General features: G+C 41.1%; 1 protein-coding gene across 1 annotated transcript in view; it reads left to right on the top strand.

Moving 5' to 3' along the window:
* Positions 1–21,971, top strand: part of PDE3B (phosphodiesterase 3B) — a 243,110-nt gene that overhangs the window by 117,083 nt on the left and 104,056 nt on the right. Inside the window, exon 2 of the mRNA XM_074954954.1 lies at positions 20,762–20,812. Within this exon, the coding sequence (XP_074811055.1) occupies positions 20,762–20,812 (51 nt within the window). The remainder of the gene's footprint in view (positions 1–20,761; positions 20,813–21,971) is intronic.

The following is a 21,971-nucleotide window of genomic DNA, read 5'->3' as shown; positions in this document are numbered from 1 at the left end:
GAGAATCAGTCAAAACAGTGAAGTGTTAACAGGCTTTGAACTGAATTCCTATTAGCCTTAAAATGTGTAGCAGTCTCTCCTAGTGCTGGAACATCCTGTTCTACTATTCGCCTGAAGCTCAGTGTTTTCCCCTCTAGGGTTGCCATTCATTCATTGTCAACTTGAAACTCCTGAAGTATATGATAAAAATTAGTAATCAGACTGTGATTGTTGAACTGAAGAATGGAGTATAGGTGCATTAGGGTTGCCAGTCATTTGGTTTTTGACTGGAATGCCTGGTCGAAAAGGGACCCTGGTGGCACTGCCGACTGGGTCATCAAAAGTCCGGTCAGCGGCGCACCGGGGGTCAGGGGCTAAGGCAAGCTCCCCTGCCTGCCCTAGCTCCGCGCAGCTTCCTGAAGCGGCTGCCAGGTCCCTGCAGCCCCTAGATCCCTGGGTGGCCAGGGAGGCTCCAGGCTCTGCTCTTGCCCCAGTGCTGGCTCCGCAGTTCCCATTGGCTGGGAATCGTGACCAATAGGAGCTGTGGGGGCAGTGCCAGAACTAGGGTGACCAGGTGTCCATTTTTTTTTTTACCAGAACACCTGGTCGAAAAGGGACCCCGGCGGTTCCGGTCAGCACCGCTGACCAGGCCATTAAAAGTCCGTTCGGCAGTGCTGCGGAGCCAAGGCAGGCTAGTCCCTACCTGTCCTCAGGCACTGCGCTGTACCCTGGAAGTGGCCAGCAAGTCTGGCTCCTAGGCAGGGGGCGGGGGCCCACGGGACTCCGTGTGCTGCCCCCACCCTGAGCACCTGCTCCACACTCCCATTGGCCAGTTCCTGGCCAATGGGAACTGGGCGGGGTCTGCAGGCGAGAGCAGCGGCACACCACGGCGCCTCCCCCCCGCCCCTGCCTAGAAGCCAGACCTGCTGGCCGCTTCCGGGATGCAGTGCGGTGTCCCAGGACAGGTAGGGACTAACCTGCCTTAGCCCCATTGCACAGCTGAGCGGGAGCCACCCAAGGTAAGCCTGCGCTCCAACCCCAGGCCCCAGCCCCGAGTGTGACGGGTTGGATCACAGAAACCTCCTTGGGAACTGCCAACTGATGTGCCAAGACTACTTCTGCCCCTGCCTTCCCTGCCAGCTTAAGACTCCAGCACCTTGTCTTGCTGAGCCAGACAAGCCAGTCTGCTCCAACACAGACCCAGGGTCTGAACCACGTGCCCCAAAGCTGCAGACTTAGCTGAAAGCAACTTAAGAAGTGTTCCTGCCTTTAACACTCAGATGCCCAACTCCCAATGGGGTCCAAACCCCAAATAAATCCGTTTTACCCTGTATAAAGTTTATACAGGGTAAACTCATAAATTGTTCACCCTCTGTAACACTGATAGATATGCACAGCTGTCGTCTCCCCTCCCCCTCCCCAATACGAATACATACTCTGGGTTAATTAATAAGTAAAAAGTGATTTTATTAAATACAGAAAATAGGGTTTAAGTGATTCCAAGTAGTAACAGACAGAACAAAGTGAATTACCAAGCAAAATAAAATAAAACATGCTAGTCTAAGTACAATAATAAAACTGAAGACAGGTAAAATCTCACCCTCAGAGATATTTCAATAAGATTCTTTCACAGACTGGACACCTTCCTAGTCTGGGCACAATCCTTTCCCCGGTACAGCCCTTGTTCCAGCTCAGGTGGTAGCTAGGGAATTTCTCATGATGGCCGCCCACTCTGTTCTGTTCCACCCAGTTATATATGTTTTGCATATATATCCTTTGTCCCTCTGGGTTCCCACCTCTCCTTCTCAATGGAAAAACACCAGGTGAAAGATGGATTCCAGTTCAGGTGACATGATCACATGTCAGCGTAAGACCCCAAGCCTTCATTCCTCCCAGCCTGACTCACAGGGAGGCCTGCCTGCATCCACGGTCAACTGGTCCTCCTTAGTGTTGAAAAGTGCCAACCAGTCTTCAGTGGTTCCTTTCTCCAAAAGCATCACGCAGAAGGAATTTTCTCTGCTATTTCAAACCTGCCGCCACCTTAGTTTTCCTCAGCTGCTTAGGACACTGGTGACCTGAGAACTAGTTAGCAGCAATCCATCCACTCCCATACGATCAAAGTAAACCAGACTGACTTTCTGCAGAATCTAGCAACAGCTGTTCCCTCAGCCAGCTGTAGGCTGTCACTTCCTCAGATACAGGTAATCTTAACAATCTTCTCAACTGCATCTTCTGTACCAAGGAGAAAAGCTTGTTTTCCCTGTGCCGCCCACACCTTCTTACCATTGCAGCTGAGTAATGAGGTTAACTTGACATATATTTTAATGATGATTGTAACCCACACTAATACAGCATGGCTCTTTGTCTCCTTATAGAGAATAGACCATATAGAGAAATTTGAGTCTGCTACTAGCTTCAAGTTAATGGCTTGGTTCTTTAGCTGGAGCAGTAAGGGGTTCATGCTTTTAGATCTAGAAGTCCCTGCAGACAACCTACAACCCTGGCAGTTGTTACATTGGGTGCTCCAAACTAGAACTGTAAAACTGGTTTCCAAGAAGGAGCAGTACTGGTAAAAGATATTCCATTTTCTTTTCAGCCCCAAAACATTTGTCAGGAATCAGGGAAATTATGGATCTGAAGAATTTAGTCGTGTCTGGAAGCTAAAATTCAAAAGGGAAACATTAAAATCAATATAAACATCTCTCTCTCTGGTGGAATTTTTAACTTCAGTCAGTCTTCACAAAGTCTGTCTGCATATCCCAAGACAGCCATCTCAAAGACAGTATCTCTGCTTCATCTATAGACAGGAACACTGTCAATACAAAGCTCAATCCTTTGGATGTGCCATCTCTTCAAGGATATTTTCTGCAGTCTTAATATTTCTGGACCTAGCCCTTAGTCAAAAATGAATCCACATTTACTCTTGTTTAGATAGCATCCTTTTAAACAACTTTCAGTGGAGCAAGCAATTCAAGGCATCCAAAAGTACTATTCTTTTCCTAGAAGCCCCCATTTTTTGCTAAACTTCCAGAAAAGCCACCTGTTGCCGTTTCAGACTGTCCTACATCTATGTATTTAGATACAAAGTACCACACTTCATTCCTCTCCAAGGAAATATATGCCAGATACCTGGCTGTCATTCATCAGTTTCAGTCGCTTTTTCTTTGAGTATCGTTCTATGCCAGGTTGAGTCAGGTTGTGTACGGAACTTCTCATGTGGGTGAAGCTCCACTTGAGACCACTTCAAAAGTATCTCTACATGCCCACTCAGGCCCACTCCTAAAGCTTTCAGAAGTTCCTGTCCTCACTAAACTTAGAAGCAGCACTGATCTAGTTTTAGTCCCCAGAAAATGCCTCTTTAGGTGGGGAGTACAGTCTTTTAGCCACATGATCTAGGGGTTGATTGTCTTCCAAAAATCATCGTAAAGAATATATTGAATGGAGGACATACTGAAACATCATTGCATTTTGAACATGACGTTGGATATGTCACACCATGGGGGAATCAAGTCTTTAACTACTTGCCAAGGAGGAGTTGTGCCAAAAGAAAATTAGTGTCTATGCAGGCACTGTATGTCAAAAAAAAAAAAAAAAAAAAAAAAAGCTTAATTGAACTGCAGACTGAGCATATGGACCAATCTAATTGGAGTCTTAGGTAACTTGTGTGCCTACTGTTTACATACGTTTTTGGTGCACCAGTGATAGCTATATTGTCCAGGGAAACTTGCAAGACAGATTAATCTATCTCTAGCCGCCAGAATCAAGGAGCTGTAGTCCTGAATTCCCTCTTTTTATTCTGACCAAATGGGCTCTCATTTAAATGGGCTGTCATGTAAATGTCTCTCCACTCCCTCTGTTATCCAGAATGATGCAGAAGGTCAGACAAGAAAAAGCATCAATAATCTTAATGTCTCATGTTAATATTGCAGACTCTGGTTTGACTCTGGTTCATGGAGATAACTACTATGTCCATACAGCCTTATCTTGTCCTTCCTCTACTAGAAGATCTGTTGGCCTATGAAAATATAAAACATCCAGACACAGGATATTTCAATTTAGTGGCTTGCACTTAGAAAAGAAATAAAGAAAAAATATAGAAACAACTCTCGAAGAACAAGTTACCAGTAAGTAACTTTTCTTCCTTCTGGAATGGGTCCGCAAATTCATACTACCCTAGTAATTAGCATAATTTCTCACTTTGAACTACCAAATACATCAAGGCCAACAAATTCTGGATTTTTTAACGGGAATTGAAAGTAAGCACTATTATGCTATCTTCCATATCATACAGGAGAATAAAACAAGAATGATTATTTCACATTCTTATGTAAAATGCTTCTTTAATTTCTTTCATAGAGCTCTAATTAAATCCGAGGAGATGCACAGAGTGGCACCATTGAAGATCTTGATTCCAAATGCCTTAACGCAATATCCTTGTTGAACCATTTCCTTTGGTATCCTTGTATTTCCTTTCCATTAAGATAGCATACTTACTGGCATGTTACCTTGGTCCACAGGATTTTGAAACTGGAGGCATTGGCCGTAGAATCAAAATCTGTGCCTTTCACTTGGACAAAGGATTCTTTGTCAAGATATATCCTTTAACCTCAAACTAAATATAACTTTTAATAATTCATCAGTACTACATTCTGTCTGTTCAAAATCTGTATATTCTAAAAAGACAAAACGACACTTCCTTTAGATACATGGCAAGCAATTAAAAAAAAAATCTGAAAGACCAGGGCATTCTTACAGTTATTTGTCCTTGTATCATTCAGCTACAGAGGGTGAAAAGTCTAGAGGAGATCGACAATCATAGCAATAGAATAAATCTTGTGTAAAAATAAAAGCAATAAATAAAATTTAGCATCAATCTTGGTGAAAAATATTCTTGCAATTATTAATAGCAATGCACATGTAAAGCAGGATTTTTATTATTTCAGAAAAAATTTAGAATATTAATTTCTTTCATCTGGTTGTAGAATTTTTCTTTTGAACGAGAGGATTTCTGCAGAGTTGATTTTGGAATGAAGTTGCTATGGTGTTAGTATCATTGTTTAGTTAATTCTATGTTGGGTTGCTATGGAAATGCTTATTTACTGAGTTAATGCCTAACAGTGTCAAACAGATGCTGCTAGCAGCTAGGAATCACTTTCATTTGTTCAATAAAAGACTCTGACTGAAGTAAAGACTAATTTTAAAATAAAAAGTGATATTGAATAGGCAAACTTTTTTGGATCCTGTCTGTCTTAGAATTTTCTATAGGTTTCCGTTCCTTAAAGAATCAAAACAAAAACAAATCATCCTGGGACTCCTGAATAGTGTTATGAGTCAAGTATTTTGATTACAAGTGAATTTCTTAGCTCTGTCTGAAAAAACATCATTTTCGAAATTCACATCTTTATTATTACCTATCTTTTAATTTTGTGTGTGTGTATGTGTGTTTTACTGTATGTGGATTGTACATTTACTTTAAGATACGGCTGTTGAATCGCTTTACTCCACACCTGTTCAACTTTAAATTAGTATCAAAGTAATACTGCTATGTAATATTATGTACCTGAATACATATACCCTTAAAATACATTTTTGAAATGGAATATTTTGAAATACCTGGCTATAGCCAATCTGCTTTTTTATTTGCATAATTTGGGAGACTTTAAGGTTCTGAAATGAACAAAAATGACTAATTCTCAAGTACTGAACATATTTAGTTTTTGTCTGAATTTTTTGTCATTCTGAAAATATTAAACAAATATTACATCAAATTTATCTTGATTGTGGCTGAAAAAAGTCTTCTCAGAAAATCAGTGGGTTTTAGAAATGTTAACATACCTTTTGTACTATCCTCAGTGCTATACTGGAGAAAAAATATATTTAGGCTTTGTTCATGCTAACACTTCTAGCAGTATTTGTAAACATTTTCACACCTGATTACAGCCAAGTGGAATAACACCCTCAGTGACATGGTTCAAAACCTCTCCACCTTCTCCATTGTAAAGCATCTCCTTTATAAATACATTTCTTCCCAAAGACCCACATCCCCTCTAGCCCTATTTTAATAAAAATGCTAGCAAAATTTGTTACAAAATCCTAAAAAAATTCAAAAGGCTAGTGAAACTGACAAGACACATGCTAAGCTTTGCAACTTACGCATTCTGTCTTTTGTTGCATCTCTTTCCTCATCTTCCATCTGTATATCGTCTATGCAGACTTCAAATTTGTCACGAAAAGGCCTTTCTTCTCTTTTCTCTAGTGTGAATAATAACATGTTTGAGGCTACAAACTCTTGCAGGATTGTGGCCTGTGTTACTACACCACAGTATAAGTTTGCTAAAGAGGTAGGTTTGGAGATTTTAACACGTGCTATCTTAGGGTGTCTTGTTAAAATTCAGTAATTCTCAAACTGTTCTAATGTTAGAACCACCTCACTACCTCTTTTTTCATTTAAAAACAAAAGAAATGTTGCCCATGCTAGACACTTAAAATTATTCATATTTGTACGCTGCTATAGCTGTGCACGCTTTATAAACAGAGTATTCTGCCTTGAGATGAGGAACTTGCATTTTAAAGTAATGATAGCATGATATAGAGAGAGTTTCTAGAGTTTTCCTGTGATAGAAAGAGAATTCAAATTGCAGATTAAAAGGTGGTTCAGAAAAGGGTTATGAGAAATGACTTAGGAGCATGAGAAAGCTCTCGTATAAAAAAAGAACAGGAGTACTTGTGGGACCATAGAGACTAACCAATTTATTTGAGCATAAGCTTTCGTGAGTTACAGCTCACTTCATCGGATGCATTCAGTGCTCAAATATGCTCAAATAAATTTGTTAGTCTCTAAGGTGCCACAAGTCCTCCTTTTCTTTTTGCGAATACAGACTAACATGGCTGCTACTCTGAAACCTCTGATATGAAGAGAGTTTGAGAATAGAAAGGAGAAGAACAAGATTGTGTCTACACTGTCAGTTTTTTTGCCAAAAGTTTTATCGATGATCCAAAAGTGCTAAAAGAAAATCATTGTCGCATGTTCACACAGTCTTGCCCTGTGTGCACCCACACCGTGGGTCAGTAGCATCGCCAGTGAGAGCTATGCACGGTGGGAAGCTATCTAACAGTTCAGCTCTCCGCCTTCTGCCACTAGGTCTTCTGGGAAGGCAGAGTGGATTGCAGCACATCATGGGTTTGGGCTCAGTGTCCCATGATGCATTGCGTTCTGTCCTAGCATTCCATGTGTTTCTGTCTTCAGTTCTCAGCATTTTTCAATGTCCTTTGTTTTCTGCTCACTCCACCATGGATCCTGTGCTGCTGTCCCATGCTCTGCTGGCATGTCGCAAATGGCAGTGCAGTTAATCTTGAAGTTCGGAAGTCAACGGGAATCACAGTTGCCTGATGTGCTGTCCGACAGCAATAGGATCAACATTAGATTGCTTTTGGCATTTATGGAGCAGCTGCACATGGTAGACTGTTGCTTTTGGGCTCATGACATAAGCACTGAGTGTTGGGATCATATTGTAATGCAGGTATGGGATGACAAGCAGTGGCTGTAGAACTTTTGGATAAGGAAAGCCACTTTCCTGGAACTGTGTGCTGAGCTCGCCCTAGCACTGCGGCGCAGGGACACCCAAATGAGAGCTGCCTTCTCGGTAGAGAAGTATGTGGCAATGGCAGTGTGGAAGTTGGTGACTCCAGACTGTTACTGCTCAGTCGCAAATCAGTTTGGAGTCAGGAAGTCAACTGTTGCGGCTGCATTAACGCAAGCGTGCAAGGCCATTAATCGCATCCTACTGCAAAGGACTGTGACTCTTGGCAATGTGCATGAAATAGTGGATGGCTTTGCAGCAATTGGTTTCCCTAACTGCGGAAGGTTGATTGATGGGATGCATATACCAATTTGGCACCCGACCACTTTGTGACGGAGTACATCAATAGGAAGGAGTACTTCTCCATGGTGTTGCAGGTGCTTGTGGATCACCGCAGGCATTTCACTGACATCAGCCCAGGGTGGTTGGGAAAGGTGCATGATGCTCGTATCTTCAAGAACACTGGTCTGTACAGAAATCTGCAAGTGGGGACTTTCTTTCCAGACCAGAAGATTACAGTAGGGGATGTTGAAATGCCCATAGTGATCCTGGGAGACCCGGCGAACCCCTTAATGCCATGGCTGATGAAGCCTAACACAGGAAACCTACATAGCAATAAGGAGCAGTTCAGCAATAGGCTGAGTAGGTGCAGGATGACTGGAATGTGTGTTTGGCAGATTAAAGGCACACTGATGATGCCTTTATGGCAGATTAGACCTAAATGAGGATAATATTCCCATGGTCATAGTCGCTTGTTACATGTTGTACAATATTTGTGAAGGCCAGGGTGAAAAGTTTGGTCAGGGGTGGACTGCTGAAGCAGAACGCCTGGCAGCTGCATTTGAGCAGCCAGATACCAGGGCTATTAGAGGAGCACAACAAGGGGCTATTCGAATCAGGGACGCTTTGAGGCAATACTTTGAAGATGAGAACCAATAATGAATGTTGCTATGCTATGGATTACAATGCTTAATGAAATCGATGTTTTCAAGGCAGCACTTGTGATTTTTGTGTCCTAGGATTCAATGTAAGCAAATTATTTCATTGCTTGTTTATTTGTTGCTGGCATCTGCTATCCTAATTTCCTGGGAAAAATAGAGTTCTTATTAAAAAAAATTGTTTATTGCACCAAAAAATACATCACTTCACACCACACAAACAAATGCTTGGGGGAAAAAGGGGTACCAGGGGAGGGCCAACTTTCACGGCTGTGCATAAGTCTAGCTCTCATTTACAAAGCTTTCTGTGGGGGTGGAGTGAGTGGGATAGTGAGAAACGCCAGACAGTGGAAAGGAATTTGCAGGTGGAGTTGGGGAGGGCATGGAAGAGAGTTTTGAATGTACTGAAGTGGAGGGCAGGCATGCATCTGCTCAGTCTGTAGCGTTACGAGGGCCTGCAGCATGTCTATTTGCTTTTCCATCAGTTTAATCATCTTTTCTGCTGCGGCCATAGAGTAGGCCTCGTTGTCTGCTCTTGCCTGACTCTCTCTTTCTCTCCATTGCCTGTGTTCCCTGTTTTCAGCATCCAAGCATTGCATCACTGCCAGGAATATGTTTTCCTTGCTCTGTCTGGGGTGCTTTCTTAGCCAGTGGAGGTGCTCTGCCAGTGTGTAGGGGGTGCCTGTCAAGGCCATATCTGCAGAAGCACAAAGAACAATACACAGAAGCATGATTGTTAAGTACGTGCACAGCATTGAAACAGGACAGTAAAATACACCTTACTAACATACCAATCACTTTCACACTGAACCTTACAAGCACACATGCTGGCGAACACCCCAGCATGGTGAGTTTCCCCCACAGTGGGAGGCATTGTATATGGGGAGAAAATCAATATAAAAGGGTCGCAGTGCAGTGGTCTATGGATAATATTCTGAATTTTCCCACCCTTTTCAACAGGTGGCATTCATTGTGCCAGATATTTCTCTCCTGAGGGTAAGCAGGGAAGAAAGGGAGTATCTGCTATGTGCTTGTGGCTTCCACCCTGACCCTTATGCTGTTCGCCTGTGTGCTGATTTGGTCCTTGCACAAGTGATTGCAGAATGGCGCATGAAAGTTTCCTTCAATGGGGAAGGAACCAGGGCAGCTCTGCCAAGGAACCTTTGGCAGAGGATTGCTGAGTACCTTCCAGAAAGTTTCCTAGAGATCTCTCTGGAGGATTCCCATGAAATCTCGGGGTGCATAGACACCCTGTTCTACCATACTGCCTAGCTGCACAGGGAAATGTCCAGCACAGAGAAACACAGCCAGCCTTGTACATTTCTACGTCCTCGACCCACCTCCTCACTTCGTAAAGATAAACCACTTACCAGGGGTCCCCTCTCCTGCTTCTGGATTGCCGGATTGTGACTGTTGAGACTGGGTAGACACCTCCAGAGTTGAGAACAGCTCCTGACAGGACGCACCACTGGGCGACCCCGCCGAGGGCTCCACGTAGTCCTCTGCCTCCACTTCTTCATTGATAACTTTGTCATCACGGTTAGGTCCACCTACTGCTCTAGACCCACTGAATATCCATGGGGCTCTTGGCAGTGGAGGTGGGGTCGCAGCCAAGGATAGCGTCCAACTCCTTATAAAAACGGCAGGTCTGGATCACAGCACCGGAGTGACGGTTTGCCTCCCTTACCTTCTGGTACGTGTGCCTCAGCTCTTTGAACTTTGCTCTGCACTGCAGCGTGTCCCGATCATAGCCCTTTTTACACAAGACACGATAAATCTGCCAGTAGGTGCTGAAATTCCTATGGCTGTAGCGCAGCTGGGACTTCACAACCTCCTCTCCCAAATACTGAGCAGATCCAGCAGCTCCCTGGATTGGTCCAAGAGGGAGACCGTTTGTTGTGTGAGCCACCATGATCACCTGGAAAGATGAGATGTGAGCTCTCCACGCCGAACAAACAGGAAGTGGAATTCAAAAATTCCTGGAGCTTTAAAGGGGGAGGGGCAGAAGGTTGCTTATCTGGCTGCATGGCAATGGAGTTGGAACTGCTGATCAGAGCGGTCAAGATGGGCGTTGTGGGATGCCTTCGGGGGGCCAATTAAAGCAATAAATTGAAGTGTGGAGGCTGCACTGGCAATTTGTTGACAAAACTTTTACATAAAAAGCCATATGTCTCTCGTCAAGGTGGTTTTATTTTGTCAGTGAAACAGAGGAATTTTATTGCCGAAAGGGGCATTGCAATGTGTACACCTCCACTGTTTCATCTACGAAAGTTGCCTTTTACTGAAACAATTTAGCAGTGTAGCCAAGGCCTAAGAGGTGACATAAAAGTATATAAAATAATGGATGGTAGAGTATTGCAAGAGATACAAAACGTCATGCTTCAGGGTTCAAATGAAGCTCTAATAACTAGTATGGATTGGGATGAGACCTTCAAGGGGTGCAGATTAGCCTGCATCTGCCTACTTTTGGATTCTTTGGACATTCCTCTGAAGATCTGGTGCTGGCAGAGACAGGACCATATGGAATACAGGCCTGATCTGGTATGTTGGTTCCTAAGTTCCTATATTCAAACTGCACACACGTTACACTAGAGATAATTGAAATCTTTGAACATTTTCTTCGTTATTTGAAAAATCCCTAAATCAGACTTTAAAAAAATCCTGCCTGACACCTCTTTTATCTCAATGTCTAAACCTGTTTACCAAGATGAAAAGTACTCGCGCTCTTCACATGCTGACTCTCAAAGCCATGCCTCCTTTCTGCAATTTAAAGGAATGAAACCGTTTTAGACAGTTTACTTTCAGCTGATAAGCTTGTGATGGGTTGGATCACAGAAACCCTATTGGGGCTGCCAACTGATGTGCCAAGACTACTTCTGCCCCTGCCTTCCCTGCCAGCTTGGGATTCCAGAACCATGCCTGGTTGTGCCAGACATGCTTGCCCGTACAAACACAGACCCAGGTCTGAACCACGTCCCACAAACTGCATGCTTAACTGAAAGCAGCTTAAGAAGTGTTCCTGTCTTTAACACTCAGATGCCCAACTCCCAAATGGGGTCCAAACCCCAGATAAATCTGTTTTACTCTGTATAAAGCTTATGCAGGGTAAACTCATAAATTGTTCGCCCTCTATAGCACTGATAGGGAGAGATGTACAGCTGTTTGCCCGCCCCCCCACCCCCAGGTATTAATACATACTCTGGGTTAATTAATAAGTAAAAAATGATTTTATTAAATACAAAGAGTAGGATTTAAGTGGTTCCAAGTAATGACAGACAGAACAAAGTAAATTACCAAACAAAATAAAATAAAATGCACAAGCCTTTGCCTAATACAGTAAGAAAGTGATTACAGATGAAACCTCACTCTCAGAGATGTTCCAGTAAGCTTCTTTTACAGACTAGCCTCCTTCTAGTCTGGGTCCAGCAATCACTCAGACCCCTGTGGTTACTGTCCTTTGTTCCAGTTTCTTTCAGATACCCTCTCCACCCCCAAAGGATATCTCTTGAGCCAGCTGAAGACAAAATGGAGGGATCACCCAATTTAAATAGACTTTCTCTTGTTGGTGGACCCCCCACCCCACCCCCTGTGCAGAATCCAGCTACAAAATAGAGTTTTGGAGTCACATGGGCAAATTACATGTCCATGCATGACTGAGTTCCTTACCAGCCGAGCCACATTCCTGGGAAAGCTCAGATGTGGATTGGCATCTCCAAGTTCATTGCTGGCTAAAGTGTTTCTTGACTGGGCACTTACTGAGAATAGTCTTTTCTCAGGAAGCTGATTAACTGTTTTACTGAGGCTACTTAAGATTAATCAAGTACATAGCCAATATTCATAACTTCGAATACAAAAATGATACATGCATACAAATAGGATCAATAGATTCAGTAGATCACCTTTACAGAGATACGTTACATGGCATATGTAGCATAAAACATATTCCAGTTATGTCATATCTACATTCATAAGCATATTCCCATAAAGCATGATGGGGTGCAACGTCACAAAGCTGACTTTAAAATAGATTCTATAGTATAGGCCTAAAGAGCTTCTTTTCCTTTTCCTTTTCCAAAGTCTTAATAAAACATAAACAGAATTACAGTACACAAACTGTAAAAAAATACATAATCAGCAATGTATGAATTTGAAATACAGTTTAAAAAAGAAAGTATCTTTCCAAGATTTTTCTTAAACTGCGTGTCACAAGAAAACAAAGATTGGCGAAAATGTGTAATATACACCCAACGAAAGAATGAAATGGGTGAGAAATGGCTAAATGATGGGGGGAAAGGACAGGATGGAGAAAATGAGAACCATGGGGAGAGGCAATGAAGGAAAGATTAGAACCTGCTGGAAACCTGTTCTTTTTCTCATTTCCCATAAATCTATTTATTTAGATAAACTTCCCCAAAGTTTTTTTTTTTTTTTTTTTAAATCAGCCGGTACCTGAATCAGAAAGTTTCTAAACATCATTTTAAAAGTCTGAAACATTTTTTGGAAACTTTTAAATGTATTTAAAGCATTAAACTGTGGTTCCTTTTTGAAAAGAAGCTATTTAAAAATGACATCTTTATTACAACATGGCCTGGTGTTACACTGATGCCACTGAATACAAATTCTGCAATAGCTTCACCTAAACTTAATGATTTTATTCATTACCTGTGAAATTGAGTAACACAATAAATATAATCGTCCCTATGTTGTTTATGATGAAATTAAATTAAGTTGTTTTATGTCCTCTTTACATTTTCAGTTCTTAAATTGTCAATTTTTTTTATTGACAATGCATAATTACATCTTAGAAGTCTTTGGGGCAAAACTGGAGATTTTAGCAGTTGAATATAGGGTAGTTTGGGCTTTTAGCACTCAGGACAGCAATTTGGCATTGTGGGATATGAACATTAGCTAAATGTTTCTGTTAAAATGAACAGTGATGACACAGCCCATTTGGATATTTAAATTGTCATCTTCAGGTAGGCTTCACACTTAACACTCCATTAACATGAATTTAGCCATTTCTCAGAGCTATTATTTCAGGTTTTATGTCCATGGGGAAAGTTTCACTGGTTTAAATTAAATTGTTTTTTAAACCATCTTCGTTCAACTGAGACAAATGCATATGGATACTGTTATTTGTGTTTAAGTGGCTTATTTGTTTAACCTAAACCTGTTACCAATCGACTTACGCTAAATCAAAAAAGGCCACCTTTATACCGAACTAAGAGTGTTCACACAGTGGTTTGCACTGTTTTAACTATATTGGTTTAAATTCACTCCTTAGGTTAAACTGATGCAACTATCCCAGGTAGACAAGACCTCATGCTGTCTGCAGACCATATAGACAAAAATCTAGTGATCTATGTGTGGTTCACATTTTCAAGTTTTTCCTTCGTTGTAACAGTTTGAAACAGAATTTTTAAAAGAAGTGAAGGCTTGGATTCTGGAGTACAGTTATACTATAAGGGATGTATTTTGCAGAAAATTTCATGGCTACAAATCCATTTTCAGGCCTATCTGCTAACTTTACAGACTGAAGTTTTACTCCTGTTAGTGTTACAAAGTCAGTGCAACTCTCGGAGAGTGCACTGGATTTTACTATGAACATCTTCAACAGAACTGTTAACTTTAACCTTTAATTGCAGAATCCTTATTGATGATGGGGGAACCAGAAGGAACATTTGGCTTTCATCTTCCAGGTTGAGATTGTATGGCTTGCACTTAAACTAAGTAAATTTGGTCTGGATTGGGAATTATTGAGAAACAAAATACAGGTCCCCAAGATGCCTTCTTTACAGCCTGTTGTCCAAGAAGAACCACACTTTAAAAGCTAAAATGGGCCCTAAACTAAGCAGGTACGCCAATGAGCAAATCTTGTCAATCATATTTAAAACCAACCACCCACTTTTATCCCCAGATAGATCCTGCCATGGAGTTGTTGCAGCTGAAGCTTAATATTTCTACCTAAAGGGTATACTCTGTGGTATTCTGCTTTTTTTTCTCAAAAAGGCAAGTGCAAGATACTAGCACAAGCAAACAACTCTTTCTTTGCAGTTCTAGATTTAAGTGCCACCTTGTGGACTGTTAGAAGCATTGGAGAAAACGAAATAACCACCCACACCTCTCATGTTGAAAAATCATCAAGTAAGGGCCTGATTGAGAAGAGATTTATGTAATAGTCATATTTTTCATAGAATTGACTTAAATAGAAGTAGGACATACACAGAAAAATATGTAGTGTGTGGTGACCTGTATTTTTCATTGCTGGCTGGCAAGAAGATTGTAACTTTCTCTTTCACATGATCTCACCATAGCATTTCATGCCTTTGTTACCTCACTTTGATTATTGCAATGTGTGCTACTTGGTGTTAGCCCTGAAGATTATTCAGCTAGTGTAGATTGTGGCAGCCTACATGTTAATTTTGCTTCTCCTGGAGAAAATGTTGCACGTGTTCCTCTAATTAGCACTTTCTAGTTAATTTTTAATGTATGATTTCAGTGGTTGGTTTTTGACCTTTTGGAGCCATATGGTTTTGAGGTCCTGGTCCGTTTAGAAAGTCACTGTCTTTTAGTTTTGCTACTGTGGCAGCTGAAATCAGCTGAGGAGCTCAAGTTTATATCCAACAAGTTAAATGGCAGCAGAATGTTTTCTTTTATGGGTCCTGGGCTGTGGAATATGTTTACTGAAATAATTTGTTCATTCAAATAATACTATAAAGGAAAATGTACACTGCTATCTTATAAATACCTAAGTCAACACATGGATTTCATATTGTGCTCTGGAGGTCAACTTACTTTGTCTTTATCAGATCAACATAGGAAATAAGTTTAGCCCGAAGGCCTTGTCATTAAAAATGCCTCTCCTGCAGTTGAAGGAGTGCACAATTGTATCTCTCCTGCAATAGCAGTGCATAAGAAAAGAGGCACTGACTCAAGTACCTAGGACCAAACCATATTGACTTTATAGAACATCTTGAATTATATCTGGAAGCAAAGAGCACTGGTACAATACACTTCCTATGGCAAAAATGGACTAATTGTAATTTCTCACTACTGATGAGGAGTAGCCTCAACTGTGGAGGTATGATAATCTGCCCTGGAAGTTACAAAGGCGTGGATATCCCACAAGGTGTTTTTCAGAGAGAGACCATTTCATTTGCCATACCAAACATAGCTTAAAAAGAAAAGGTATTGAAGTGCAATCCTGTCCACCCCTTGGAGGATTTGCAGGCAAGTCAACAGAACCTCAATGCCAGCAGTATCAATGGTCGCTGATTTATCTAACTAAATACGGACATTTGATCTTTTTGAATTGCTAGTTGGGTCATCAATCAGCCAAATAAACCAAGGGAGTCTCCATATCATGCTAACTATCCATGTTCTGGAAAGAGGAGAAGAAACCTGTGATTGCAGCAAATCAGTGTAAATCTGATTCCCCCCCCCACCCCAAATTTTTTTTCCCCATCCCTCACCCAAAAAAGACTTCTCACAGTCAGAGGGAGAAATCTGCTACTGAGTAGAAACAGAAGCCTAGATTCACCAAGCTGTCCACAACTCAGAACAGTTCAGCAGGACTGCTTATATAGTGGCTATTGTGGAGAAGGAAACTTTCACTTTTACAATAGCCATGGCATAAGATGGAAAACATTCTATACCACAATCTTTAGACCACATAGCTGAGGTAATGACCCCCAATGGCATGCCAACCTTCATTCCATAGTTTTCATCTGTTATAGGTCAACTGTATAGCAACTTGATCTTTGAGGAGAATATGGCGAAATGATCAAGAAACTTCTTTGTGTCAGACTTGAACATTAGGTCCATTGCCTTAAATATTATGGGCTCCAGTTCAGCAAAGCATGTAAATATATGTTTAACTTTAAGAACACAAGTAAGTCCACTGAAGTCCAGTTAGATTAGAATTAGAAGTTAGCACTGAAGTTAAGCATATGCTTTATGTTTCCCTGGACTGGGGCCTATGTGGATGTCTCAGGAGGGAAACGAACAGAACATGAATAGTTTGTATGATATGGAGAGTCCCTGGTTGGTTGGTTGATGTCCCAGCTAGCAATTCAAATGCTATCCTTGCCTGGGATGTTTAGAGCTGCATTTTTTTAAGACTACAAAGTGGGGGAAAAACTCTTTTCTACTTAAAAATACAGTGAATTTTACAAGAGCTACTGTATAACTTTGTTCTTGGGCAGATGGGAAAAGTTTTGTTGGGAAAATTGCAAGATGGAAGGCTAATTGTCATCATGCTGTTTCACCAGTTACATCCATAATCAATTTTTATATATCTTTTGGAAGCAGAGTGAACAACATAGTGATTTCCATGCAACACCTCCCTTTTTCTTCATTAATTAATTGCTGACTCTGACCCATAGCTCTGTATTGGTACATCTAAAAGTATAATGTTATTTTATTAGTGTTTCTTAGTATATGACATCCATCCAGGATAGTCCCTCCTTCCATGCTCTTTCTTTTTAATTTAAATGTTCTGTGTGTCAGACCCAGAATAGTTGTTTGTTTCCCTCCACACAGTGGATCTAGTTTATAAGGTTACAAAATCCAAATAAAATATTTATGTGGTTATTGATCTCATCCTTCTTTTTTTGTTAAACATGAGCATTACATTTGATCATTAGATAGTAATTTTTGTTGTGTGGCATGTTGGGGGAGCACATTGATTGGACAGTCATTGCAGGCTGCTGCTCAGTGGCAGATCTAATACTCTACACTTCTTATACTTCCTTCCCCTAGTCAACCCTCCACCCAACCTCATTTCACATAGGCACTGAATCATCTGTTCCACTGCATTGATAGGGTCAGATGTCAGGGAGGCAGACCTGGGCATTATCAGCATACTGAAGACACATCAGCCAGTGTCCTTTGATTGCCCTTTCTTGCAGTCTCCGATACATGCTGAACAGAAGGGGAAGCCAGGTGTGAACCTTGTGCACTCTTCATGAGATAGCCCTCAAGTTACAGGAGCAGCCACAAAAAATAACTCAGATCTTTCACTGAACGAAAGGAGTAGAGTCATTCTAGAACTGCAGATGTCTGAACAATCATGGCAGTTATATCAACATCTTATTTTTGGATTGAAAATAGAGAAAAAGAAAAAAGAGCAGTGGATTATTCTTTTCTGTAATTTGTAGATAAATTAATTTGCATAGCCTACATTTCTCAGGGAAAAAAATACAATTAGAAATATAACCATAACTTCCCAGTTACAGTGATATTGCTGGGTTCGCAAGGTTTGAACATCACTAAAATGTAACAACAATTCTCTAAATTTCATTTTCCGCATGTAGTTTTTATTTTTGGTCTGCAGTAAGAACAATGAATTGACGTATTTGTACCCGATAGCATCTTCCGATTGCATTGCTGACGTATCAGTGTGGTTTTGGTGGTTTTGTAAAGCTGTTCATGACATGTAGGCTTGCAATCATATTCACACAGTAACTTCTAACAAAACTTTTGAAGAAGAAAATATCATGTTTTCCACAGACATTTTAGCAGATTTTATTTTTTCACTTTAGCATTTATTTTGGCTTTTTGAGTTAGTGCTGTTAGTCTAAGTCCTTACTATAAAGTATTTACAGAAAAAAATGTTGTTGGTTGGTTTTGGAACAGAATTAACTACTTGTGGGTAAAAAAAATCATATTAATGAGATGTATCATATTTTAAAGAGCAGTGAGTATTAATATTCTTGTACTATGAGAGAATGGCACAAAGAGGAAAATAAAAGACCCAAGCATTTTACAATGACTTACAAATAATTTGTCTTAATTTTTCAGAAGCATTTTATGGACTATATGATTTAATATGTCAAGTAATACATTATAATATTTTGTTAATATCTGGAGCCCAAGCACAGTGGAGTACAGAATATCTAAAATGTATAGGGGCAGATCTTCAGCTGGTGTAAAGTGTCACAGCTGCTTTGAAATCAATGAAGCTATGACAGTTTACATCACCTGGGGATCTGCCCTGTGACCCATCTTCTTTCTATTTTCAAACTTCCTAAAAAAATAAAAAAAATAAAAATTGTTTCTCATTTAATGAGTTGGAAGTATAGATGTCATACTCCACTAGGTTATGGGGGCAGCTGTGGGGGATAGGGGAAGGGGCTGAGCAGCGGCAGGGGGGCCCCCTGCCAGTCGCAACAGCTGGGGAGCTGTGGGAATCCCTTGCAGCTGCTGAGCAGCTCCGGAGTCCCTCTGCTGCTGCCGCCGGTAACTGGGCAGCTCAGGGGTCCCCACTGGTGGCCAGTCAGTTGCGAGAAGGTCCCACTGCCACCACTGACGATGGCTGGGGAGCTGTGGGGTGGCCCCTTCCAGCAGCTGCTGAGCTGCTCCAGGATCCCTCTGCCTGTGCGGGGAGGGCACGGAGACCGGCTGCTTGCAGCTGCTGAGCAGCTGCAAGGTGGACCCTGCCAGTGGTGGCAGCTGGGGAGCTATGGGGTCCCTGCCAGTGCCGGCGGCTGGTCAGTTGCAGGGGTTGCCCGCAGAGGCTGGGCTGCTGCAGGGGTCCCTCGCTGCTGGCTTCAGCAGACGTTACTGAGCATGCTAAGTATACCCTAAGTAGCACATTCAGTCAGATAGCAGTTTTTCACACTACAGGGCAGCTGGTCAGCTGTGGAGGCCCCCGATGTCACGGAGGTCGCTGGAAGTCATGGATTCAGTGACTTCCGCGACCTCTGTAACATAATCGTAGCCTTAGTTATAGTGGATCCCAAATTGAATATGAGTCAACAATATGATGCAGCTGTGTACAAGGCTAATATCATTTTGGGGTGCATTAACTGGAGGGTAGCATGTAAGATATGGGAGGTAATTGTCCTTCTCTGCTCAGTACTGTGGAGGCTTGAGCTATAGTATTGTGTCCAGTTCTGGGTGCCACACTTTAGGAAAGGTGTGGACAGATTTTAGAGAGTCCAGAAGAGAGCCATAAAATGATAAAAAGTTTAGAAAATCTGACTTATGAGGAAAGAATAAAAAAACTGAGCATGTTTCATCCTAAGAAAAAAGATTAAGGGGGAACCTGATAACAGTCTTCAGCTATATTAAGGGCTGTTCTAAACAGACTGATCGTTTACACTTCATGTCCACTGAAGGTATGACAAGAAGTAATGGGTGTAATCTGCAGCAAGGGAAATTTATGTTAGATATTAGGAAAAACTTTCTCACTATAAAAGTAGTTAAGCACTGGAATAGGCTTCCAAGGGAGGGTGTGGAATTCTGACCAATAAGGTTTTTAGAACATATGGCCAAACACCTGTCAGGAATGGTCTAAGTTTACTTGATCTTGCATCAGCGTAGGGGGCTGGACTTAATGACTTGAGGTCCCTTCCAGTCCTATATTTTTATGATTCTATGAAGTGGACTGTCTTGTTGTGAATACATTAGACCAGTACATCTCACTAGTTGCCAGGGGTATTTAAAGGTGTTAGTTTTTACTATAAATCTCTGTAATTGCCTTGGACCTGCTTACTTGAGAGTCGTCCTCTCTGCTTATGCTACAGTTCTGCAGTTCAGATTTACAGAAGATGAAGATGGAACTTCTTGAATATATAAGAGGAGTTGCTGACAGGGCATTTTCCATGGCTTTCAAATCCCCCCTATCCTCACCCTGGGTCCGAAATAGCCAGTATTTGTTCACCACCAGACTTTTGTTTTGTGGGCATTTTGGGGGAGTGGGATGTTGCTTAAGGGGGTTATTTTAAGGGAAGTTAAACTTTTTTCTCATTTTTTCCTTTTGCTGTAAATGTATATGGTGACCACTGTTCTTATCCATGTTTAACTATGTGTTTATAAATTATTTCCAAGAGTGCTTAGAGCTTAGCGTAGGTCCCATTTTATTTGCCTTTATAACTATATAAATAAAAATAGAAAAGCAACATCACCACCCACTGCTGTGACCTGTCTGATGGATGACTTTTTTACTGTTTTCAATCCAGCAGGATTAAAAAAAAGACCATATAGTTACTTTATCAATAAATAAATTGTATTGCTCTTAAAATTTAAATCTTTTACTGACGGTTATTGCTATACGTGGTTTTCATACTTTATCATGACTTTTGTTTTAATGTCAGCAATTGAGACAATGAAATGATCAGCTGAAAATTAACCTTTCCCACCCACCAAAATTTGGAGGGAATTATTGTAAATAGCATGAACTGATCAAGATGTATTCTATTAATATACACTTTTTGACTATTAGCATATAACTCATTACTGTTTATTTTGTCTCTTTTACAGATGATTCTTTGGGACTGGGATTTGAAACAGTGGTATAAACCCCATTATCAGGTCAGTCTATTGTATCTGCGTTGGGAAAGCTAATATTAATCTAATGAAAATGCACTTTGAGATTAAAGGATTCCCTCTAGAATGGCAGATTTAAATTTTTCCACTGGAGTTTTATAGCTGTCTAACTTGCTGGTATTATTTCTTCAGTATGGTGATTATTCCGTCTTCCAATTTATCCTCACTTTCAGGTTCAATTCTCTCTAATTCTTGACTGCAGTTGCAGGTTTGTGAGTGCAGGTATTGCAGAGTCAGTACAATGACAATATCCTGATATTGGTTCATACTCAAGGTGACTTGCTGGGCTTGTTGAGACCTCTATTTTGGTATTTCTCTGTGAAAGTAAATTCTTCCCAATAAGGCACATTCCTGGGATGGTAGTTTAAAAATGCATAAAATTAAGAAAGTATACTTATAATTTTATGCAGAGCTGGTAGCGATACATGTAGTTAAGATTACCTAGCACTTTCTGTTATAAGATCTTGTGTTCAGTTGCTTATAACTTTATCAAACTTTAATCATTTGGACTGAAATTTTCCATGCTGGGCATCTCCCTTGGACCATTTATTTATGTACTTTTTTTAAGATTTCAGCTAAAATGGTTCAGTCATTTTTCAAAAGAAGGTTAGGAAAAAAATGTTTTTTCCCATGTTTAAAACCTCATATATACGTACATACTTCATTGATAAATTCCAGTGTTTCAATGTGTTGGAGCAGAAACTTGAAATTTGGCAGGGGAGTTGACCTGGTATCAGGGGGTGTGCTTTTTCCCATCCCCATGAAAATCATGCCAAATGTTAGGCCAGTTGGAAGCCTCTCTAAAAACGTAGTTAGCATGTGCTCAGTAAAGGCCTGCTTGAGTTTGGCAGCCAAATTATCTGAACTTTCTTTCTATACTACTAGTGCTCCATCCCACGGCTGCAGGGGCTGAGCAGAATTTTCCCAGTATTTATTCCTCCAAGCTGCAGTGGCTCTGGGCATAGGAACTGAGGGCATAGAGACTGCCTCTCTGGTGCTTTCAGTGCTCCTTGTGTTGATGCCTAGGCTGCATGGAGGCAAAGGAGGAAGCAGCCTAACTGGACTGAAGAGGAATGGGGGAGGCAAAGACAAGTTGTGGAAGGTGATAGGAACAGGGAGGGCAGATGGAGAATACATGTCAGAT

Source organism: Natator depressus, chromosome 6 (assembly GCF_965152275.1).
Source record: "Natator depressus isolate rNatDep1 chromosome 6, rNatDep2.hap1, whole genome shotgun sequence".
Classification (NCBI taxonomy): Eukaryota; Metazoa; Chordata; order Testudines; family Cheloniidae; genus Natator; species Natator depressus.
The sequence above is the reverse complement of the archived record's forward strand: the minus strand, read 5'-3'. Positions and strand labels throughout refer to the sequence as shown.